This window comes from Vicia villosa, linkage group LG5, assembly GCF_029867415.1.
Source record: "Vicia villosa cultivar HV-30 ecotype Madison, WI linkage group LG5, Vvil1.0, whole genome shotgun sequence".
In the NCBI taxonomy this organism is placed as follows: domain Eukaryota; kingdom Viridiplantae; phylum Streptophyta; class Magnoliopsida; order Fabales; family Fabaceae; genus Vicia; species Vicia villosa.
In genome coordinates this window covers 52,134,104-52,159,161 of record NC_081184.1, presented here as the reverse complement: position 1 = coordinate 52,159,161, position 25,058 = coordinate 52,134,104, and the positions used below count along the sequence as shown (strand labels likewise).

General features: G+C 38.4%; 2 protein-coding genes across 2 annotated transcripts in view; one reads left to right on the top strand and one right to left on the bottom strand.

Annotated features, from left to right (window-relative positions):
• Positions 1 to 25,058, top strand: part of LOC131601660 (uncharacterized) — a 52,824-nt gene that overhangs the window by 4,234 nt on the left and 23,532 nt on the right. Inside the window, exon 3 of the mRNA XM_058873526.1 lies at positions 11,343 to 25,058. This exon is cut by the window's right edge and continues 23,532 nt beyond it. The gene's annotated coding sequence lies outside the window, so the exon portion shown is untranslated. The remainder of the gene's footprint in view (positions 1 to 11,342) is intronic.
• LOC131604658 (uncharacterized) lies at positions 18,798 to 22,967 on the bottom strand. The gene is made up of 4 exons (XM_058877088.1): positions 22,439 to 22,967; positions 21,506 to 22,406; positions 18,934 to 18,991; positions 18,798 to 18,887 (listed from the first exon to the last, which is right to left on the bottom strand). The coding sequence occupies exons 1-4, from the start codon at positions 22,965 to 22,967 to the stop codon at positions 18,798 to 18,800; spliced, it is 1,578 nt and encodes a 525-aa protein (XP_058733071.1).

Sequence of the window (25,058 nt, the reverse complement as noted above, 5' to 3'; positions counted from 1 at the left end):
TGCAACCAATTTCGATGAAATCAAAGGCTTTCTTTATTAGAAACTGCGAAGTCAAACCCGGAAGGTTTCCTTTGGTAGTCCAATTGCTCTCTACTTCAGATTTCTTCAAGTGGATACTTGCTGCAATGACTTGTGACTTAGGAATGGCTTCCAAACCATTGAAAGGTATTTTGTCAGACACAGGAATACCCAAAAGATTGGCATATTCTTCCAAGGTTGGTACCAACTAATAGTCTGGAAAGGTGAAACATCGGTAGACGGGATCATAGAACTGAACCAGAGTTTTGAGAAGTCCTTCATCTATGTGAGTGTTTAAGATAGGCAAAAGCTTTCCATGGCTTTTCCTAAAATCGGAAGGATCTTGTACAAAAGATGCCAACTTTCTCAGTCTTTCCACATTAGGTGCTTTGAAACCGTACTTCTTGGTATGCCTTTTTACCCACTCCATAACTTAATCCTATAATGTTTGCAAAGAAAATTCTCTAAATTTTTTTTTGGAAAATTTTCTTTTCTTTTGTGTACTTAATCCGGGATAGGATTTGTCCATAATGTATCACTTGTAACAGAACCACACAAGTAATAGAACCACACATGTAACAAGAATTGAAATGAAAAACATAACAATTAGAATTAACCCTTTCTTTGGAAACAATAAAAAGTTAATCGGTCCCCAGTGAAGTCGCCATTTTTCTGTCGCGTGAAAATCGGGATGAGACACCTGATACCTTCTTTGGGCTCGAGTGCTCAAGAAAATGATTTTGTTTTTTTGTCACGACCAAACTTTTTATTATTTCCAAAGTAGGAAAAGGAAAAAAGTTGCAATAACCTTAAAAGATATGCAAAGCAAATAACACAAAATTAAAAGCAATGCAAAAGTGGGGGAGAGATCTTGGGTAAGAGGGTTGGTTATACGAAGGGAAGGTATTAGCACCCAACGTATCTATAGTACTCTATAGGTTTCTTTGTTATGTTTGTCTGTGTATTTCATTCTATGCTATTAGGGAGGTTTTCTGTTGTGAGATATGTGGGACCTAAGGTGTTTGTTTGATTATGCTTGCAAAGATCATCGCAATCTTCTGCATACATATCCCTTAGAGGGAATCAGAGCATTTGTAGCTCGGGGTCTACGGGTGCTAAGATTTGAGTGGTTTGAGGGAGAAGTCTTGCTCGCCAAGGATAAGACCTTATGCCTACGTATTCTCAAAGGGATGTTGAGAAAGTCAGAGCAATCGTAGTTCCCACTTATGCTAGTGGAAGCAAAGGATAAGAGACAAACGTCATCTTAATGCTCGATGTATCTAATCTATATCATCACATACATCTGTTTAATTTTTGTTTGAAATCTTTTCATTATAAGACTTGGGCTGTGCCACTTATGGTTCTTAGAATGATAAAGATGTTTTTGTTTAGCCAGCCTTGTGGCAAAAACAAGTTTGATTAGCCAGCCTTGTGGCAAAAACTTTTGATAAGTCAGCCTTGTGGCAAAAAGTTTTGATAAGCCAGCCTTGTGGCAAAAACTTTTGATAAGCCAGCCCTGTGACTAAAAGTTTTGATAAGCCAGCCTTGTGGCAAAAGGTTTGATTGATTATCCAGCCTTGTGGCAAAAAAGTTGAGTTTTAATTGTTTGTGATGATATAGAAGAGATACTCCTATCATAGAGATGATATATGTCTAATCTCCTAGGGTATTTGATTTGGATATTGGGGATGCTTTTAAGAAGCCCGTGGGTCCTTGTACGAAGCCCAAGAGGAGGCTATCCGAGGGTCCTTGCATTGTAAGCCCAAGAGGAGGCTATGGGAGGGACAATCGAGGGTCCTTGTATTGTAAGCCCAAGAGGAGGATATGGGAGGGACAAGTCGTTTGTATGAAGCCCAAGAGGAGGCATGGTATAGTTGGTTTGAGCTCTTAGAGCGATTTCACCGGGAAACCATACTCTATGTCCTAACCTAAACTAGGGAGATTCTTTGCACGAAGCCCAATAGGAGGCTATGGGGAACCTGGTGTTGTACTAAGTTGAACAAGTATATATAACATGATAACAAATATGAACAAGTAGGAACAAATATGAACAAGTACATGAACAAAGATGAACAAGGTGTGTGTGTACAATGGAGTTTATGAAAGAAATATACCTGTAAGGATGATCAGTTTATGTACACGGGGCTCGGGACTTATACTCGGGGAGAGGCCCATTGAGTTTATTCATGGCTATGTAAATGTATATTTACAAAAGGGCTTGGGACTTATACCTTAAAGGAGGCCCATGTTTTATTTCATAAAACATGGTTGATTGTTTTGTTAAAAAGTGCGAGGTTTGTCGTTTGAAAAAGATTGATCGTTTTATTGAAAAACAATTTGAATTTTGAAAGAAAGGTCAATTTAATTAAGATAAAGACAAAGTTTATGCTTAATTAAGACCCAAGTGATTAGGGTTTGATCACAAAATATTTACAAGTGATTAGGTTTTGAAAATCAAGTGAAAAAAACTATTTTAAAGTATTAAAAAACACTTAAAAACAAGTCATTCTAAACCTAATAAAAATGCATCAAATAAATATTTTTTTTGGGATTTTTTTTTTATATTCATAAAATATATCTGTTAAATGAGAAGTGTACAAAAAATGAAGTTAAAATGAATTGATTTGGTTGGTTAATTAATTAAATGAAGTTATGTAAAAAACCAAAGAAAATAAGTGATAAAAAGAAGGGTTTGGTCCCATAGGGAGTTGAACTCGTGACCTTGAGGTCACTACTTAAAACAAAAGCCAACTGAGCCACGCTTGTGGCTTGTAATATACACGCGTTGAATTAATTATATTTAAAATCAAGAATTTGAATTTTTCAAACCAAATCTGGCGCCAAGAACAATACCCTAACTGATTTTTGAAAATCTTTAAAACTGGATTATATTGATCAAGTGAAGGGTCTATCTCACCCGGTTTTTCACAAGGATCATGATGGTACCCTCATAATTCATTTATTTTCACTCTAAGACAATCAATTTTCGCATGAACATGAAGAACCCTAAAACTGAATTTGATCGTGAAATGATGTATGTGCAAGTTATGATGCAATTGATTGAGGGTTATTGATCCATTATAGTGCAGAAACAAGATGGCAAAGCAGTTTTTCTTTTATGATGCATGTATGATGGAGTTTGAAGTTCATAGCATTTACCTTGAAAAATGGCAAAACTGAGAATCGAATTCTGCAAATGAGAGGTTCCAGGTGTTGTTTCTTGATCTGGACAGCTTCAATGGACCTTATGGAACATGTTTGGATGCTTGGAACAATCTGAATTCACCTGAGCAAAGCCATGGAACCCGATCTGCAGAGCCTTGGAGTATGAATCGAATTTGATGATTCTGGTGTTACAGGTCATGGATGATGACTGGGATAGTTCATATATGGTATATGGAATGTGTTTGGATGATTAGCTTGGACAAAAATAAGCTAGAATGAAAATTGGCATGATAAGGCTTATTATGTGCATATATGGAAGTGAGGTAGTGATTTTGAGGTTTAGGTGTTTTTGGGGTGTATGAGAGGATCAAAAACATCCCATATGATGTTTATGAGTTGTTGGAGCCACCATCTTGGCCAGAACTTCAATGGTTTAGAGGTTGAGATTTCTACCTCTTTGTAAACTATGAAACTTGCAACTTAAGAAAGAAAGAGAAAACCTATGCTTTGGAAAGTTTTGGTGTGAGAATGAATGGATTTTGAACCTCTATTTATAGGCCAAGAATTCTGAACTTCAAGCTTTGCAAGTTGATAATATCTTTGGTGATTTGGCATTAAGAGATAAAATGACATCTTTTGCATTAAATGCAAAAGGTTAAAACCTTTAACCATGGTTAAAAATCTCAAGTGCTTGGAGATTCTTTCCTATCCAATATTTAATGCTTGGAACTTGCCCTTTGGAGTTGCAAGAGGTCATTGCTTGCATTATAGGTTATATAGTGTTCATAACTTTGTGAAAATGGTTTGAAATATTAGCATAAGGACCTCTAATGACAAAAATTCAAAACCATAGCTCCACTCCATAATTTTTCATGCTCTTGATCATTTTGGAAAGCTCTTGTTATGTACTTCAAATCCCTAGTTGAAAGCTTCTTCAAGATCTTTAAGGAAATGGGTGAAAAAGATCCATGAACTTTGAAAAAATTGAAGTTTTTAGTGAATTTTTCAAAAGATACCAACTTTGAAGCTCCATATCTCTCAAATGGTTAATCTTGTGGAAAAAAATTATATGTGACAAAGTTGTTCATTGGATCAAAATCTACAACTTTCATTTTGGAAGTTTTTTTCAGTTTGTAGGTGAAATTTTGAGATATTCCCTTCCAAAGTTTGGAAAAAAAACCCTTGAAAACACTTAGAAAATTTTCTAAGTATGAAAAGTCAAACTTTTGACTTTTTGATTCTTGATTGATTTTCTTGATTTTTCTTGATCAAATGACTTAAAATATCATATATTGATGATTTAAAACTTCAAAAGTCATGGTTGACCAAATTTCCAAAAAGTCAAGGGTAATCTTGTACAGTTGACTTTTTCAAGTGAATCGCGTCTCTGGAGATTTCAGGTGAATCAAGCTATCCTCACCAAATGAATGGTATGAATGGATCACATTGAGGTATTAGAGGATCTTGAGCCATGGTTTGAGTTGTGGCACCATTTCCTGATTAAAAAGTCGGTTGTTCAGATGAATTAGGTCAAAAACCCTAATTATGAACCTGATGAAATTGATGACTGTGGCTCTTGAATTGAAGTACAATTTCCATTGGATATTGACATAGGGATTATTTGAAGATGATTGAACCCTTTGAGTGATGCCCTGGAGCCTTTAAGGGTTTCCCAAATGTGATCCCTGATTTCAGTCCCTGATAGTTCAAAATTCCATTGTGATGACCTGAAATTTCACTGTTGATCAATCCTTGTGTGGGAGATGTCTTGAGCAAATTGATTAGGTCAAGATTGAAATTCTGGAGTCAGATACTTGATGTCGAATAGGATGTCACGACACTACTATCTGAATAATTTTAAACCAATGAACAAGAAAGAAACAAACAAATAACAAACAACACAAGAGAGTTGTTAACCCAGTTCGGTGCAAACACACCTACATCTGGGGGCTACCAAGCCAGGGAGGAAGTCCACTATAAGTAGTATCAATTTAGAGTAATACAGTTCAAGATTACACCTTTCACTTAATATCTACCCAATGCAACTTCAACCTAATACTACTTAGATCAGAGATTCCACTCACTCCCCCTCAATCACAGCAGTGATGAATAACACTCAACGAATATGAATAGAAGACACACTTCAAGGACACAACTTGATCTTGCTTAAAAGCTTCAATCAAGAACAATGATACTCTTGCTTAAAAGGTTCAAGTACCTCTTACAACTCAAACAAAAACACCTAGACCAAGACAATCATCATGATGATTGTTTGGCTCACAAGAAAGCTAGAACTTAAAAACCCTAATAACGAAAACCTCTTAAAACTTCTCTTAGAAAAACTGTACACGGGCTGCAGCTTCTTCATAATATATATAGCCTTCAAAACGCAGCAGCTGGGCCTTGGATCCAAATTAGTCTTTAACCTAATTAAACAAATTTCCACAAATCAAGGAACCAAAATAAGAGCAATTAAAGACGTCCTTGAAAAGATCAAACAGATCATAATCTAATATTTCCAAGTGAGGCGCAGTCCAATATTTCCAAGTAAGGCGCATAGGATCTTAACAGATCACACAAACAGAATTAGTAACAGAATAAGATGTAACAGCTACGGATGTCATGACATCGGCCTTGACATCAGGTAAAGGCCTGCACAAATAAAGATTTCACTACAGTAGAATGCATGTCATGACATCAGTTTTGACATGATAATATCACAATGAGTTTTACCAAAAATTACAGCCAATCAACAACATCTACAAACTCCCCCTTTGGCAAATTTTTGGCTAAAACAAGGATAGATGTAACCATATAATATCAGAGCACAAGCAGCAGATCACAACACCAAGAATACAGAAAAATAAATTCTGTAGCAAAAGGGAAACAACAACCAGCTTGTTTAATCACCAGAAAAACCAGAAAACAGCTATTTAACCATCTGTTACAGAATACCAATATCCATTGTCAGAGACCAGAAACCAGAAAATATCCATTACTCCCCCTTTTTAGCCACAAAAGGAAGCCAAACCAAAACAAAAGTACAAAAAGAGAAACACCAAGTCAGTCAAAAGAGAAAACAACATAAATGAAGTAGGGCTAATTGTCAGATCCACCAGTCTCTTCATCACTAGAGCCACCAGTCTCTTCACCAGCATCACTACTCCCAGTCTCTTCAGCACCCTCATTATCCTCAGCTTCTTCATCATCACCACTATCAGCACCATTTTCTTCATCATTAGTTTCACCATCACTTCCACCAGCATGATCATCATCTGCAGACTGCTCAAGTCTTTGAATGAGCTTTTCAAGCTTCATCTTCCTATTGTCCAACTCTTTACTAGTCTCTTTCAGCTCAGCAATAAGAGAGGATTTGTTCACAGATTTGCTGGTTTGTGATGTCCCAGCAGATGTTATGTCATCTGACCTTTGGAGCAGCTTATAGTGGAAGGACAAAGCACTCTCCCTCTTACACACAGAGTCTTTAGCTTTCAGAATTCTAGGGTATTGCTTGAGGATTATCCCACTGTCATACCCCAAATTTGTCCTACCCCTAACTTTTATCTGGTTTAGGCTTATGCATTTCATAATCTCATGTACATACCTCCTTAAGTCATCTAACACATCATGCATCATTGATCAATAATTTTGCATTTGAAACAAGGATCTTGGAAGCCATTGTGGATTTCTTTCTCCTGAAGTTACAAGGGTTTTCCTCTATGAAGATTCATCAAGGCCAAGAGGATAATAAGAGGATAATGGTTATTAGGCGCGGCGTCGGAATTTGTTAAATCCACTAAGGTTCACCAGACTTATACTAAGATGGTCCCCTATGCTTCAAGTCTTGTCTTCATCCAAAGGATTCCTCAGGATATTCCGTTTGTAATCATTGAGTCAAGGGGTTTGTGAAGTGGAGTGCAAAGAGAACGAATCATGATACAAGATTATGAGCTTAAAGAGAGCATTGTATTCAAGGCACTACTATATGTTCAATTTGTTGGTAGTTTGGTTTGAATCAAGGAATTGAGATTGAATTAGATTCACAATGATTTGAGGATGAATTTGATTCGATGATATGATTGATTCTACTATTCAAATTTCTTTCAAGACAGTTTGGTTCAAGCTAAGACTCACGGTGCAAGAAATGAGGTTGTGAATTGTCTTCGATCAAGGGATTATCATTTCTCCCAATTATTTGTTGATTGCAATACAAGGTGAATTATATTGGAGATTTAATTCAGGATCATTTGAGAATTGAAATAGCATTCAAAGTTTTCACCGACTTCATTCATCAAGTCCAAATCGCCATGATGCAAAGTCGTAAGACATGATCTCAAGATGCCTAAGTTCATTTAACATACAAAGGAAATGTCACTCAAGTCAAAATGGTTCAACTTCATATATTCACTCATAATTCAAATATCCCACAACTGTATTCAAAATTATCATTCAAAAAAATCCTTAAGCGAGCACTGTTGCACTTATTACATTCTTACACAAAAAAAGAAGGAAAAATTACATGGATGATTCCAATACCAAAAGAGCTTATGCAAGGTCCCGATTACATCACAATCTCTAAATTAGCATACCAAGTTTCATCACAATTCCATATAATACTAAAGGGTATTATTATGCAAGAACAGTATAAGAAAATTACAAAATTTTGATCATTGGAACCTATTTCCAGCTTGTAAAAAAGGTTCTGCACCCAATACGATAGAAACCGAGCCACGTTCAAAAAAGCCTAATACTGGCAGCCAAGCTCTCGCTTATGCTATCATCATTCCAAGTCCATTCTCCAAAGTTCTCGTCCCGTTCCAAACAAGGTTCAAAACCGGCTGCAATATACTTCAAACTACAAGAAAAACCAGAGCTGTTTAGTCTTCAAACCGTACCTGCACAATGTCGAAAGTCAGACCAAAAACCAATTCAAAAATAACAAACAAAAGCTAACAATAGCACCCATGTGAGCCCTGCACATCCAGCAAGAGTACATGCCGGTCAAAACCTCAGCCGCGACTCCAACAATTCAAAATGATTCGGAATCGGGGAACCTGCATTATCATAAAAAATCCAGCAAGAAGACAAGTCAGTATTCAAAACCTAATCAAGTCCGCAGCCTTGTGTCATATATGCCACATTCCAAACCAAGATCCAAAAACATTCAAAAGTTAGCATTCATACACACATGACTAACTTCTAACTGTTATAAACCATAGCCAATTACCAACACTTTCTACTAACCAAAACTTAACAGAACCCACCCTAACTTTCTATACTTTCAACAACAACAACCATCTAACAGAAATAACAACCAACCCTCTAACCGATTCGTAACTAACTTCCAACTCAGTACTAACTTCCTAACAGTTTCAAAACCAACTAACATTTTAGTTGACGAATTCTAACAGATATAACTGATTCTAACCGCTTCATAACAGATTCATAACCAATTTGTAACTGAAATCTAACAACAGAAAATCAGAGATTAGTTACCTGAGAACTTCTATATAACAGCTTCCCCACCATTCTTCTGGATTCTCTCGATTCATTCTTCCCCCATCACCTTCATTCTCTTCCAGATTCTTCACCATCTTCTTCACCACCATTCGCTGCTTCACGCCATCTCACCCTCAACCATTCTTCATTTTCCCTTCACTTCCACTCTCAATCTTCAAACTCTCTCAACTAGCTTCTTCATTCCAAACTTCATTAATCTGAACCTTCATCCCTTCATCATCTTCAATCACACACTTCAAAAATCTCCATAACCTTCACTGCAGAGTACCATCGTCATCAACCTGCATCGATATCCACATCCAACAATCATCTCCAATCTTCAGACTATATCATCTTCATCTTCATCAACAACAAACAACGAAAACGCAAATATTCAGAAGTCGAGAAAAGAAGAATCAAAAACAGAAAAAAAGAAGGAGTTCACGAAGAGAAGAAGTTAGAGAACTCAGAACTCACTGGAAGAACTCCATCGTGTTCCTGCGTTCATTTCGCACGCGAACAAGCTTCGGAGTCTCCCCTCTGATCGTTCGTTCTTTGCTTCAATCTTCACACCAGAGGTTCAAATCGGAGACAGACTGAGTGAGAGTTCGAACCGAAAGATAACCAAGCTCGGAGATGGAAAGTGTGAGCGGAATAGAGAACGAAGACCATCGTGCCGTAGTCATCACGGTGGCGCTGCGAGAGTTTCCGGCGAGGGAGATTCGAGGGAGTTCGTCGTTTTCGGCCAAGGAAGAGGAACTTGAACATTCGTTACGTGGTAACCCTAATCCCAATCTCAATTATTCCTTTTTTTTCTTTTTTTATTTTTCTTTATTCGATTAATCGTTTTTTTTAACTTTTAATAAAATCTGAAAATAATTGTTGTTGGATCATACTCCATGGGCTTCTCACACGAATCTCTGTTCATGCACCCCCTTTAGCCCATTGCATTTCCCTGCATTTTTGTGCTTTCTGAAAAACTATACAAAAACAACCATTTTGGGCCACTCCTTTGGGCCTTGTGCGCAGATCTATTGACTGCACCACTGTTTTACACTTAAACCCCCTGTGTGCATAATTCATGTTAGATTTAGTGTTTTTTAACTAGTTTGTTCTCCATCATTTTTTGGTGTAATTAAATGACATAGAAAACAATAAAAATGTTAGTTTTAGGATTAATAGATGTTAGTATAATTAGGCTTGAATTAGATTTCCCTTATTAACAAAAAACTCATAAAAATAGTATTATTTTTTTAGGTTAATTTTTGCACTAATGTTTGAATTGCTTTTGTATCATTTACATGTTAATTTTTGTATAATTGTTGTGCGATTTTGTTGCTTAGCTTTTGGCCATATTTTTGGTCCATTTTGTTAATATCATTTTAATGCTCCTCTTAGAATATATCCCATTACCATGTTAACATTAGGATTTAGACTTGTATAGACAACTTAGACTAGAATTTAGGAATAGTTCCCTTCTCATTCTCTTTTTCTTTTCAACTTTTAAAATACTTAATAAAAACCTGACAAAGATCATACTGTCACACTTCTGATATATGGTGGGAAAGAAATGATTGGGGCGTAGGCCCCGATGTACGTTCTTCCCCACGTAGTAGAAAAGAAATGATTGGGGCGTAGGGCCCGGTGTACGTTCTTTTCTACTAAACGGAAAAGAAATGATTGGAATGTAGATTTCGATGTATTTCTTATCCGTCATGTAGAGAATCGATTGTGGTGTAGACCTCGATGTGCATTCTCTAAATATTCAAAGAACAAACAAAATCCTTTCGGTATGATCTAAGTCACGAATAATTTCCCCTTTAAAAGACACCAACCAAAAACACTCAAAACACTAATAAATGGTCAGATTTAAAACAAAGTAAGGAAGTGATGCGAAGCCTTGTAGTGGGTCTTCGTCATCATGGAATTACCCTTAAAAGATACAAACCAATCCTCTCTCTCTTCCCTCTTTTCTTAAGGGCATTGTTATCTCCGCTCCATTGCATCCTAGGTCGATCCCTTATGCAAGAGCGCGAGCGTTAACTCCGCCCAACTAAAAAACACAAAAACAAACAAAACTATGGAGCCGAACTACGGCGCTCTGATTCCTGAAAGGGATACGTAGGCATCAAGTCGCGGGGCTTGAACGAGCACATTTGTAAATATTTATTCTTTTCCCCGTATTTCTTTTGCATATAGGTAGGCATAGTACACACCCTAGATAGAAACAAACATAGGTGGATACCATCGAGTACGATGGGCGCGAGGGGTGCTAATACCTTCCCCTCGCGTAACCGACTCCCGTACCTTGATTCTCTGGTCGCAAGACCCTGTTCCTTCCTTTGTTAGGTTTTCTGATATTCCTTTCCCTTATGGGATAAATATATTGGTGGCGACTCTGTTCCTTTTTCGCGAGCATGCGACACCCACAGACTCTGCTGGGGATGTATAGACCTGTGCTGGTCTATTCTTAGCGAGTCGATCCTAGCCTTTGTTTGTTTCTTTTATTGGGTGTTTATTTATCTGTATATATGTTTACATCCTGTATACATATGTTTGCATATCATGTTCATTTTCTGCTTGCATATCATATTTACTTTCTCGTATTCTGGACTATATTATGGATCCCCGTGGGGGCCACATATTTTCTCTGTTTGCAGGTTGGGTGGGATGTTTCCATGAGGTAAAAGGCCCAATACCCAGGCCAGAGTTGACACATAGGACACCTAGGATAGAGTGGATAGTCATGACGCCGATGAGATGTCAGGTCTTGTCTAGTGCGAGCATGAGACCCACGCCCAGTCGAGGTCCAAATGGGGTATCACCGTTGGCATGTATATGCAACAATGGTGGTGCCTCAGGAGGACTGATAACGCTGGTTGCCATTTTGACCTACCCTGACCTAGACTACACCTGTGAGTGGGGAGGGATATACATGACAGGTACCGTTGGTGACTATTCTGTTCTGTTGGTGACTATTCTGTTCTGTTGGTGACTATTGTTCCTATGGCTGTGTGGTACCTATGTCGGACCTTTGATCTCATGACATCTGACCTATATCAGTTATTCAGAGGATTGTACAGTGGTTACTAAGATTATATGGACCTTGATCCCTTGTTGTTGCATTGCATAACATCATTGCTTTATCTACTTCATTTATGGGGGATTCTAAAGTCTACTTCAAAAAAAAGAGAAAAAAGAAAAAGAAAAAAAAAAGAAAAGAAAAGAGACTCTATACAAAAAAAAGCTTTGATTCCAAAAGAAAAAAGAAAAAAGAAAAAAGAAGGACAAATGTGTATGAAAAGACTTTAGGATCTCTCATAAATGAAACATTGCATTCATACTATCATACATTTCATAGTTCTATCATAAACTAATTGGGGTCCCTTTCAACAGTATTTCTGCTTCATCAACAAATTTGACTTCCCTACATCTGTATCACACGAGGATTAAACAGAAGAGAATCATGGACCGTCTTGAACAAAATCAGGTTGAACTTCGTAAGGACATGGATACTATGAGGGAGAGGATGACCCAACTCTTGGAGACTCTCCATGTTGTTATTCAAGGGCAAGAAGAGCTAAGACAAAGTGTTGCTAAGTTGGCTAATGGTACTCCGACCACTGTTGCTAATGGGGGATCAAAACCTGTGCCCGTGGAAGTTCCTAATAAGGAGGGTTCACATCATGAGAACGATTCTGAACTTGAAACTTTTAAGTTCCCGATCGAGGAAAATGAGAGAAAATTCCATCTCCTGGAAGAAAGATTGAATGCTTTAGAAGGTCGAAGCTCCTCTGGTTTGAATGCTATTGATTTGTGCCTAGTGCCTGATATCAAGATTCCCGCTAAGTTCAAAGTCCCTAGTTTTGAGAAATACAAGGGTACCACTTGTCCGATGAGTCAGATCAAGGCATTTTGCAACAAGATGGCTCCGTATGCAGAAAATGATAAGCTTCTGATGCACTTCTTTCAGGATAGCCTAAGTGGGGCATCCCTTGAGTGGTATACACGACTCGAACGAACCCATGTCCGCACATGGGATGAACTAGCAGAGGCTTTTCTCAAGCATTACAAGTACAACAGCGATATGGCTCCTACTAGACTACAACTCCAAAGTTTAACTCAGAAGGTTGATGAGTCTTTTAAAGAGTATGCACAGAGATGGAGAGAATTAGCTTCCAGAGTCCAACCTCCACTCTTGGAACGAGAGCTTGTAGACATGTTCATGAATACTCTGAAAGATCCTTATCTGAACATGATGATTGGGTGTGCTTCCTCCGAATTCTAAAGTTTGGTTGTCGTAGGAGAACGAATTGAAAACGCCTTAAAGATGGGTAAAATCCAAGATATGGCCAATGCTTCCGAATTCACAGAAGAAGAGAAAAGTGAAACAGATGCAATTTCAGAGAATAAAGAAGAAGAACTCCCTGCTTATCCTCAGGTTCATGTTCTTAACTATCACCAAAATTACCAACAACAAGGTCCACGAAGGCCGAGAAGACCACCAAGAAAGATTGACCCGATTCCTATGACTTATAGTCAACTGCTCTCTCATTTACTCAATGAATCCTTGGTCGAACTAAGGGAGGCTAAGCCCCCTCCAACATCGATTCCTCAAGGATATGACTTAAACGCCAAGTGTGAGTACCATTCTGGGGCATCTGGACATTCAACTGAGGATTGTAATATTTTGAAACACAAAGTCCAAGATCTCATTGACTCCAAAGCAATATCATTCACTCCAAATGGTCTTCACATAAATTGAAAGGTTCATGGGGCTCCCGATTGAGGGATAAGCAAGACGTACTCTTATCTTGAGCACTGCATCACTCGCATTGCTCGAATCCCTAAAGTAAGACAAAGATTTACAACTCTTGGGTGACTCCGTTTGAGTCTTCTTTTGAAGTAATCTAAAGTGTTTGGAAGGAACTGTAGAAGGTATCCAAGATCAATAAGTCCAGACGGAGTCAAGCCTCCTCTACTATGGCAATCATCAATTCATTTATGCATTTTTATCTGTAATTTTCCTTGTTTTGTTAAGTGTTACTTTCATGTAAAACTTGTTTGTTTTTAATGATAATAAAAAAATGCACTGCATATGCTAGTTTCGAATCAATCCATTCGTGTTCACTCGTATCTTTCTGTCTATCGATATCAAACTCTTGATTAAGCAAAAAACATCAAAAGGAGAATGATGAAAATAAAAACGCAAAATCTCTAATTGTATGCTTTTGAATAAAACCCCGCTGAGGATGTACAGGCATTGTTTCAGATCCCCAAACACTGGAGATATAAGGGAGTGCAACCCTCGTTAACCCCTTTGAGCCTCGAAGTAGGAGTTTCTTTTTCATACAAAAAAAAAACCCTCACATTTAACCCAGGGGCAGGGTAGCGTTCAATTAACCTGATCGAGCATTCAAAATTCATCAGGAGTGTGCATCTAAGGATACAACAATGGTTATCTTTCAAAAGTTTGAGGAAAGTCAATATCACAATGGTAATCCCTCATCAATCAAAGAATGAGGCAGTCACAATCACCTCCAACAAATAAGAGATTCAGGATCACACGACTTGTCAAGAAAAAGTGAATAAAAAAAAGAGCCCGCTAAGTCAATAATAAGTGACTTAGGCAAAAATTAGGGCATCCCGCTGGACTTCAAAATAAAATTCAAAAGAATTTGTCCAGGCAAAAGTTAGGGAAACAAAAAAAAAGCAGAAGCGAAAAACGAGGATTACAAAACAAAGATCCTCATCGAAAGAACAAAGTCGTGTGATCAGACACCAAATCGAAAGGTAAAGTGACTGCCATTTCCAAATACTTCATTGATTCTTCAATCATCTCAAACTCCTCTTGAAGGATGAACGCTCGTACCAGGTTAAGTTGAACTTAGGACTGGAGAACATCACGAAGAATGGGTGGGTTAGGTTAGACTTTGAGCCTTAAATCCTTTCTTTCTAAAACTGTGAACCAGACCACGTTACAACCCTTAAAAGACCTAATTAAAGCAGGGTTTATTTCAAAGGCAAGTTGTGTAAAACTGACTCCTAGATATTTGCTTACCATTTATATTGATATCGATATGACAAATAATTCAAACACTGAATGTCGCAACTTTGTTTTAATAACTTTGATCTCGAAGCTAGCATAAGCATTGCATCAGGATTATCATCTTCAAAACAAATATCTTTTACTTGTGAACAAACACGTGGCATCAAGGAAGATCGAACAATGAACAACTGCAAAAAAAGTTGATCGATTCCATGAGCCATTCACTTCAAAGGCTGATCACTCCGAGGGGCAAGTTGTATGAAGACTCTGTCAACCGAGGCATCCATTCACCGTTGGTCAATCTGGGGCAATCAAGTCGAGGAATCTCTCTTGGGTTCAACCAATCTGGGGTAGTTACGTCGAGATTTGACAAATCTCTCCAAGGATCCTTTGGGGCAAATTCCTTCATAGTTCGCGAATCTTGGGCCACAATCTTCTGAGTTTTATTGTCTCTCCATGATCATAGGAGTTTATTTCTCCTGGAACTTCGGTTCCATTTCCCCAACCTGGTCTCCTTGTATGGATTTCTCATCCTCAACATGGTGAATCGAGGGAATCTCCTCAAGCTCACCATCCCCAAGCAATTCAAGATGTAGGGAAAGTCAGAAGAAGTCACTTCCTCCCCAACAAAGCTACGTTTCAATCCTCAGTGCAGTTTCCAATGATCTTTGGTGCTGCAGGGTTTCCAATACCGATTCATATTGGTAGCTCAAGACAACAAGCAAGGGACCCCAATGATCCTGCTTCTCTATCTCACCGAGGCCTTTATTTGGCACTCTGCATATAGTTTCCATTGCATATAACATTGCATCCTCAAAAGCGTAGCATATCCATCAAAATGGAACATTACGCCATAGAAAAATTCAAACATGCATACAAAGCATAAGCCAGATAATACAAATCAACATTCAATCAAGACAATGATACTTCCCCACATAAAATGTTGTCCTTACAAACTCCGATTGATATCTGTTACTACATCACAAATCTCCTCAAACCATGGTGCCAATACCTGGTATCCTCAATCCCCAAAAGAAATCTCATCTTCCCTCTCCAATGTGGATCGGATGCAATGTCTTTCTTCGTCAGAATCGTTGTCTCCGAGGTTATTTCCCGTATGCTGCGCGCAGATTAGAGTGCGAATAAGGGTGGGCATTCAACCCATCTCATTTTTCAATCGTTTGAATAATCGTACTTAGTGTGTGGCAATTCGAACGATTGCCGCTCTTGAAGAGTTACACCCCGCCTTTGGCCTGAGGGATTAATGTAATTCTTATGCTCCGCCAGCATCAGCATCTCCGTGAATCTCCAATGTTTACCGATGTCTTTTGATCGAGTCTAGTCGTCACTAGTCTCTGTGATCTCTTCCCCCGTACGGGAAAACTTTTTAGATCCAACCCCCGTGTTGTGTATCCTTTGCCTTCCGTCCTGGCAAACCATTTCAAAACTAATTCCCAATCCCCAACCTCAGTGTTGATATTAATTCTTTCTTCCCTTGATCTCAGTGTCGATACCTTTCTTTTCCAACCTCAGTGGTGATGTCTATACTTTTCTTGTCCAACCTCAGTGTTGATACCTATCATTCCTTCACCGACCTCTGTGTCGATGCCAATCGTCATTTACAACCTCAGTGTTGATGTTTATCTTTTCTCGTCCCAACCTCAGTGTTGATGTCCTCGACCTCAGTGTCGACGACTCCCTTTCACAACCTCAGTGTTGATGTCTCCCAACCTCAGTGTTGATACGCTCCAACCTCAGCGTTGATGTCCTCCAACCCCAGTGTTGATGTTTATTCCTTCTTTCAATTCTTGTGGGTCGTAGGTCCGTTGATCTTACCCTAGTTTCGAGTCATAGATCGTAGGCCTGTCGACCTTATCCTCGTATTTTTCAATCCCTGTGGGTCGTAGGTCCGTTGATCTTACCCTAGTTTCGAGTCATAGATCGCACGAGATCTTTTTCTTTCAGTTCTGAAGATCGTACGAGATCCTCTTTCGATGTTGAGTCGTAGATCGCAATAGATCTATCTCCTTTCAGTCATTGTCTCATACAATCATTCCCTTTGAGAACCTTGTATTGGCACCACTGCTACGTTACAAGCTATCACCATTCAAATCCAGTTATTCACTGTATATTTCTCCACCAGAAAAACAAAAATTCTCTTTCCCCAGCAGATATCAAAACAAAAATAAAGATAACACTTACACCATCTTCTCTCTAGGACAAATTTCTGGTCTTGATATTTAATCTTCTTCTACCTTGAATGTTCGAAAGGCTAGCGCCAATCTCACCTTCAGGTTTAAGACGATTAAATAGGGGCAACTGTCATACCCCAAATTTGTCCTAACCCTAACTTTTATCTGGTTTAGGCTTATGCATTTCATAATCTCATGTACATACCTCCTTAAGTCATCTAACACATCATGCATCATTGATCAATAATTTTGCATTTGAAACAAGGATCTTGGAAGCCATTGTGGATTTCTTTCTCCTGAAGTTACAAGGGTTTTCCTCTATGAAGATTCATCAAGGCCAAGAGGATAATAAGAGGATAATGGTTATTAGGCGCGGCGTCGGAATTTGTTAAATCCACTAAGGTTCACCAGACTTATACTAGGATGGTCCCCTATGCTTCAAGTCTTGTCTTCATCCAAAGGATTCCTCAGGATATTCCGTTTGTAATCATTGAATCAAGGGGTTTGTGAAGTGGAGTGCAAAGAGAACGAATCATGATACAAGATTATGAGCTTAAAGAGAGCATTGTATTCAAGGCACTACTATATGTTCAATTTGTTGGTAGTTTGGTTTGAATCAAGGAATTGAGATTGAATTAGATTCACAATGATTTGAGGATGAATTTGATTCGATGATATGATTGATTCTACTATTCAAATTTCTTTCAAGACAGTTTGGTTCAAGCTAAGACTCACGGTGCAAGAAATGAGGTTGTGAATTGTCTTCGATCAAGGGATTATCATTTCTCCCAATTATTTGTTGATTGCAATACAAGGTGAATTATATTGGAGATTTAATTCAGGATCATTTGAGAATTGAAATAGCATTCAAAGTTTTCACCGACTTCATTCATCAAGTCCAAATCGCCATGATGCAAAGTCGTAAAACATGATCTCAAGATGCCTAAGTTCATTTAACATACAAAGGAAATGTCACTCAAGTCAACATGGTTCAACTTCATATATTCACTCATAATTCAAATATCCCACAACTGTATTCAAAATTATCATTCAAAAAAATCCTTAAGCGAGCACTGTTGCACTTATTACATTCTTACACAAAAAAAGAAGGAAAAATTACATGGATGATTCCAATACCAAAAGAGCTTATGCAAGGTCCCGATTACATCACAATCTCTAAATTAGCATACCAAGTTTCATCACAATTCCATATAATACTAAAGGGTATTATTATGCAAGAACAGTATAAGAAAATTACAAAATTTTGATCATTGGAACCTATTTCCAGCTTGTAAAAAAGGTTCTGCACTAAATACGATAGAAACCGAGCCACGTTCGAAAAAGCCTAATACTGGCAGCCAAGCTCTCGCTTATGCTATCATCATTCCAAGTCCATTCTCCAAAGTTCTCGTCCCGTTCCAAACAAGGTTCAAAACCGGCTGCAATATACTTCAAACCACAAGAAAAACCGGAGCTGTTTAGTCTTCAAACCGTACCTGCACAATGTCGAAAGTCAGACCAAAAACCAATTCAAAAATAACAAACAAAAGCTAACAATAGCACCCATGTCAGCCCTGCACATCCAGCAAGAGTACATGCCGGTCAAAACCTCAGCCGCGACTCCAACAATTCAAAATGATTCGGAATCGGGGAACCTGCATTATCATAAAAAATCCAGCAAGAAGACAAGTCAGTATTCAAAACCTAATCAAGTCCGCAGCCTTGTGTCATATATGCCACATTCCAAACCAAGATCCAAAAACATTCAAAAGTTAGCATTCATACACACATGACTAACTTCTAACTGTTATAAACCATAGCCAATTACCAACACTTTCTACTAACCAAAACTTAACAGAACCCACCCTAACTTTCTATACTTTCAACAGCAACAACCATCTAACAGAAATAACAACCAACCCTCTAACCGATTCGTAACTAACTTCCAACTCAGTACTAACTTCCTAACAGTTTCAAAACCAACTAACATTTTAGTTGACGAATTCTAACAGATATAACTGATTCTAACCCCTTCATAACAGATTCATAACCAATTTGTAACTGAAATCTAACAACAGAAAATCAGAGATTAGTTACCTGAGAACTTCTATATAACAGCTTCCCCACCATTCTTCTGGATTCTCTCGATTCATTCTTCCCCCATCACCTTCATTCTCTTCCAGATTCTTCACCATCTTCTTCACCACCATTCGCTGCTTCACGCCATCTCACCCTCAACCATTCTTCATTTTCCCTTCACTTCCACTCTCAATCTTCAAACTCTCTCAACTAGCTTCTTCATTCCAATCTTCATTAATCTGAACCTTCATCCCTTCATCATCTTCAATCACACACTTCAAAAATCTCCATAACCTTCACTGCAGAGTACCATCGTCATCAACCTGCATCGATATCCACATCCAACAATCATCTCCAATCTTCAGACTATATCATCTTCATCTTCATCAACAACAAACAACGAAAGCGCAAATATTCAGAAGTCGAGAAAAGAAGAATCAAAAACAGAAAAAAAGAAGGAGTTCACGAAGAGAAGAAGTTAGAGAACTCAGAACTCACCGGAAGAACTCCATCGTGTTCCTGCGTTCATTTCGCACGCGAACAAGCTTCGGAGTCTCCCCTCTGATCGTTCGTTCTTTGCTTCAATCTTCACACCAGAGGTTCAAATCGGAGACAGACTGAGTGAGAGTTCGAACCGAAAGATAACCAAGCTCGGAGAAGGAAAGTGTGAGCGGAATAGAGAACAAAGACCATCGTGCCGTAGTCATCACGGTGGCGCTGCGAGAGTTTTCGGCGAGGGAGATTCGAGGGAGTTCGTCGTTTTCGGCCAAGGAAGAGGAACTTGAACATTCGTTACGTGGTAACCCTAATCCCAATCTCAATTATTCCTTTTTTTTCTTTTTTTATTTTTCTTTATTCAATTAATTGTTTTTTTTTAACTTTTAATAAAATCTGAAAATAATTGTTGTTGGATCATACTCCATGGGCTTCTCACACGAATCTCTGTTCATGCACCCCCTTTAGCCCATTGCATTTCCCTGCATTTTTGTGCTTTCTGAAAAACTATACAAAAACAACCATTTTGGGCCACTTCTTTGGGCCTTGTGCGCAGATCTATTGACTGCACCACTGTTTTACACTTAAACCCCCTGTGTGCATAATTCATGTTAGATTTAGTGTTTTTTAACTAGTTTGTTCTCCATCATTTTTTGGTGTAATTAAATGACATAGAAAACAATAAAAATGTTAGTTTTAGGATTAATAGATGTTAGTATAATTAGGCTTGAATTAGATTTCCCTTATTAACAAAAAACTCATAAAAATAGTAGTATTTTTTTAGGTTAATTTTTGCACTAATGTTTGAATTGCTTTTGTATCATTTACATGTTAATTTTTGTATAATTGTTGTGAGATTTTGTTGCTTAGCTTTTGGCCATATTTTTGGTCCATTTTGTTAATATCATTTTAATGCTCCTCTTAGAATATATCCCATTACCATGTTAACATTAGGATTTAGACTTGTATAGACAACTTAGACTAGAATTTAGGAATAGTTCCCTTCTCATTCTCTTTTTCTTTTCAACTTTTAAAATACTTAATAAAAACCTGACAAAGATCATACTGTCACACTTCTGATATATGGTGGGAAAGAAATGATTGGGGCGTAGGCCCCGATGTACGTTCTTCCCCACGTAGTAGAAAAGAAATGATTGGGGCGTAGGCCCCGATGTACGTTCTTTTCTACTAAACGGAAAAGAAATGATTGGAATGTAGATTTTGATGTATTTCTTATCCGTCATTTAGAGAATCGATTGTGGTGTAGACCTCGATGTGCATTCTCTAAATATTCAAAGAACAAACAAAATCCTTTCGGTATGATCTAAGTCACGAATAATTTCCCCTTTAAAAGACACCAACCAAAAACACTCAAAACACTAATAAATGGTCAGATTTAAAACAAAGTAAGGAAGTGATGCGAATCCTTGTAGTGGGTCTTCGTCATCATGGAATTACCCTTAAAAGATACAAACCAATCCTCTCTCTTCCCTCTTTTCTTAAGGGCATTGTTATCTCCGCTCCATTGCATCCTAGGTCGATCCCTTATGCAAGAGCGCGAGCGTTAACTCCGCCCAACTAAAAAACACAAAAACAAACAAAACTATGGAGCCGAACTACGGCGCTCTGATAACTGAAAGGGATACGTAGGCATTAAGTCGCGGGGCTTGAACGAGCACATTTGTAAATATTCCTTCTTTTCCCCGTATTTCTTTTGCATATAGGTAGGCATAGTACACACCCTAGATAGAAACAAACATAGGTGGATACCATCGAGTACGATGGGCGCGAGGGGTGCTAATACCTTCCGCTCGCGTAACCGACTCCCGTACCTTGATTCTCTGGTCGCAAGACCCTGTTCCTTCCTTTGTTAGGTTTTCTGATATTCATTTCCCTTATGGGATAAATATATTGGTGGCGACTCTGTTCCTTTTTCGCGAGCGTGCGACACCCACATATCAGGGATGGAAAAGCAATGGGTAGCTTGGTAGCAGAGGTACCAACATGCCTCATAGTTTGATCAAATATGTAAGTTCCATAATCAAACTTTGTCTTGGTTCCCACATCATATATGAATCTACCTAGGCCAACAGCAATGGTAGAAGTGTGATTGGTAGGCACCCAGTTAGCAGCACCAATTTTGTGCAGCAAAGCATACCTGACATTAAGAAGACTAGCAGACAATTTACTCTTTATGGGCCATTTCTTAACCTTACCACCAGTGATAACTTTGCACACCTCATTGTCAGTCACTTCAAGCTCAGGTTGAGCCTCATCATCCCTACCTAGATAGAGGTTGACAACAGTTGGGGAGAAATCTATACATTTTCTTCTAACATACACCTTATGAAAATCCTCAGCTTTCCCATCAGCACAATCTTGAGACAAATTTACTATAAACTCCTTCACGAGCATTTCATAGCATTTAGAAAGATGAGTAACAGTTTTAAGCAAACCTGCAGATTTGATGAGCTTCATGACCTCTTGACATTCCAGAGCATCATTTGCAAGCTCTCTTTCCAGAGCCAGTCTTCTCTGACAAACAAACTTCCACTGGATAGCATTTGAAGCATAGTGCAAATAAATGTTGTCCAAGGGAACATCACGAACCTTTGTGGAGGATTTGGTGACAGCAATCTTCTTCTTTGAAGGGATGTCAGGGACATCACTTAGGACATTGTCCTCTGAGTCAGAAACACTTCTTTCTTTCCTCTTCTTCACAGCAACCTTGCTCCCAGTTCTTGAAGATTCAGCAGGGACCTTCTTAATCTTTTCTTTGGTGGCATTCTTTAGAGGAGTAACTTTAGTCTTGGGAAGATGTTGATCATCAACCTGTTGTCCCCTTCGAGCCTTGACTCTGTTAGAAATGCTAGAGATGAGGTCATCATCAGCAATGTCAATAGGATCATCTAGATTTCCAGATCCACCACATCATTTACACTGTCAATAGGGCGAGTAAGCTTCTCTTTAGGAGAAGTAGCAGTGACCTCTTCAGCTTTCTCTGTTTCAAGAATCGCAGCATCTTTAGCTCCAGATGTTTCAACATCTTTAGCATCAGAAGTCTCAACATTGTTAGCTTCAGATGTCTCAACATCAACATGATCTTTGCTAGCATCAACTTGATTGTCTTTGCTGTTCTCAGGAGCATAAGCTTGGGCTAAAGGAACAGATATTCCTTCTACCTTGTGACCTTCATTCAAGATTCTCGTGACAAGACCTGCGATCGCATTGTGGACATATGCAGAACCCTCTTTATCCCTAGCAGAAAAAGTTTCTGGAACGGACCCACCAGTCGATTTTCGTGCATGTATCTTTCTTGGTATACTACTAACAGGATCAGTAGCCGGAACCGTGTTCAAGGGCACAACATTCATCACAACATCCTGATCACTCACCATATTTGGTGCCCTAGAATCGGATACTGTTTCAGAGCGGGAAGTCGTCTTCTTTGAAGGAGAAATCTGAGACATGCTGAGAAGGAATGAAACGATGGGGAAGGGTTTGTGAATGCAGAAAATCGGTGAGGTAGAGTGAATGCAGAAAATAGGATTTGTGGGAATAGGGACCGTTTGGAAGGAGTGAAAGTGAGGGGGAAAATACACTTTAATATGCAATGATAACAAATATTTGGAGAATAGAATACTACTGGCCCCACAAATGGTTAATTGCTATAATTCCTCACAAAGACAAATACCTAGCTTACTTCTCAAATTTTCAAATTGATTAGCATCCAAAGCTTTTGTGAAAATATCAGCCAGTTGAAGGTTAGTAGCAACATGTTCCAAGGCGATTACTTTATCTTCAACAAGATCTCTTATGAAGTGATGTCTAATATCAATGTGCTTGGTCCTACTATGCTGGATAGGATTCTTTGAAATATTAATGGCACATAGGTTGTCACAATATAATGTCATGACATCTTGTGTGACATTATATTCTGTTAACATTTGTTTCATCCAAACAAGCTGAAAACAACTACTTCCTGCTGCAATGTATTCTGCCTCTGCAGTGGATAGGGATACACAATTTTGTTTCTTGCTGAACCATGAGATAAGGTTATTCCCCAAGAAGAAACATCCTCCTGACGTACTTTTTCTGTCATCAGCACTTCCAGCCCAATCTGCATCACAATATCCAGTGAGAATTGGTTCACACCCATGAGAGTAGAGCATACCATACTCACAAGTACCATTCACATATTTCAGAATCCTCTTGACTTGATTTATGTGACTGATCTTGGGTTCTGCTTGATATCTAGCACACACCCCAACAGCAAAAGCAATATCAGGCCTACTAGCTGTGAGATACAGCAGACTTCCTATCACGCTTCTATACAAACTTTGATCAACATTAGTGCCCTTTTCATCTTTGGACAATTTTAAATGAGTAGGTGCAGGTGTTCTTTTGTGACTAGCATTTTCCATCCCAAATTTTTTGACAATGTTTTTGGCATACTTGCTCTGAGAGAGAAAAATTGAGTCTTCCACCTGTTTAACTTGCAGCCCAAGAAAGTAAGTTAATTCTCCAACTAGACTCATTTCAAATTCTGATTGCATCTGATCAACAAAATGTCTAATCATCTTGTCTGACATCCCACCAAACACAATATCATCCACATAGATTTGAGCAATCAGGATCTTTCCTCCTTCATCTTTAACAAAAAGAGTTTTATCTATCCCTCCTTTCCTGTAACCATTACTAGTAAGAAACTCAGTTAGTCTCTCATACCAAGCTCTAGGAGCTTGTTTCAGGCCATAAAGAGCTTTTCTTAGTTTGTACACATGATCAGGATGGTTTGGATCAGCAAAGCCTTTAGGTTGTTCCATATAAACTTCCTCACTCAAGTATCCATTTAAGAAAGCACTCTTCACATCCATCTGGTATAGTTTGAATTTTAGAATACAAGCAACTCCTAACAACAATCTAATTGACTCAAGTCTAGCAACAGGAGCAAAAGTTTCATCAAAGTCAATTCCTTCAACTTGAGTGTATCCTTGAGCAACTAGCCTTACTTTGTTTTTGATAATAGTTCCCAGTTCATCTGACTTATTCTTGTAAACCCATTTTGTTCCAATGACATTTGTACCTTTAGGTCTTGGAACCAGCTCCCATACTTCATTCCTTTCAAACTGGCCTAGTTCTTCTTGCATAGCATTAATCCAAAACTCATCTGTCAATGCTTCCTTAACATTCTTGGGTTCAATTTTTGATACAAAACAGGAGTTTGAGACCTGTTCTCTTGACCTTGTAACAACTCCACTGTTGGGATCTCCTATAATAAGTTCACTAGGATGATCTTTTTGAACTCTTATAGAGGGTCCTTTGTTAGAGGGTTCAGCTTCAACTTCTGTAACAGTAGGACTTCAATCATCTTCTTTCTTAGATCCTTCAGCTGCGGGTTCCCAGAATGTTCCAACATCATCTGTGACATCTGCTTGTTTGTGAACATCATCAACCACTACATTTATGGATTCCATGATTATTCTGGTTCTTGAGTTGAAAACTCTATAGGCTCTGTTGTTTGTAGAGTAGCCCAGAAAAATCCCTTCATCACTCTTGGA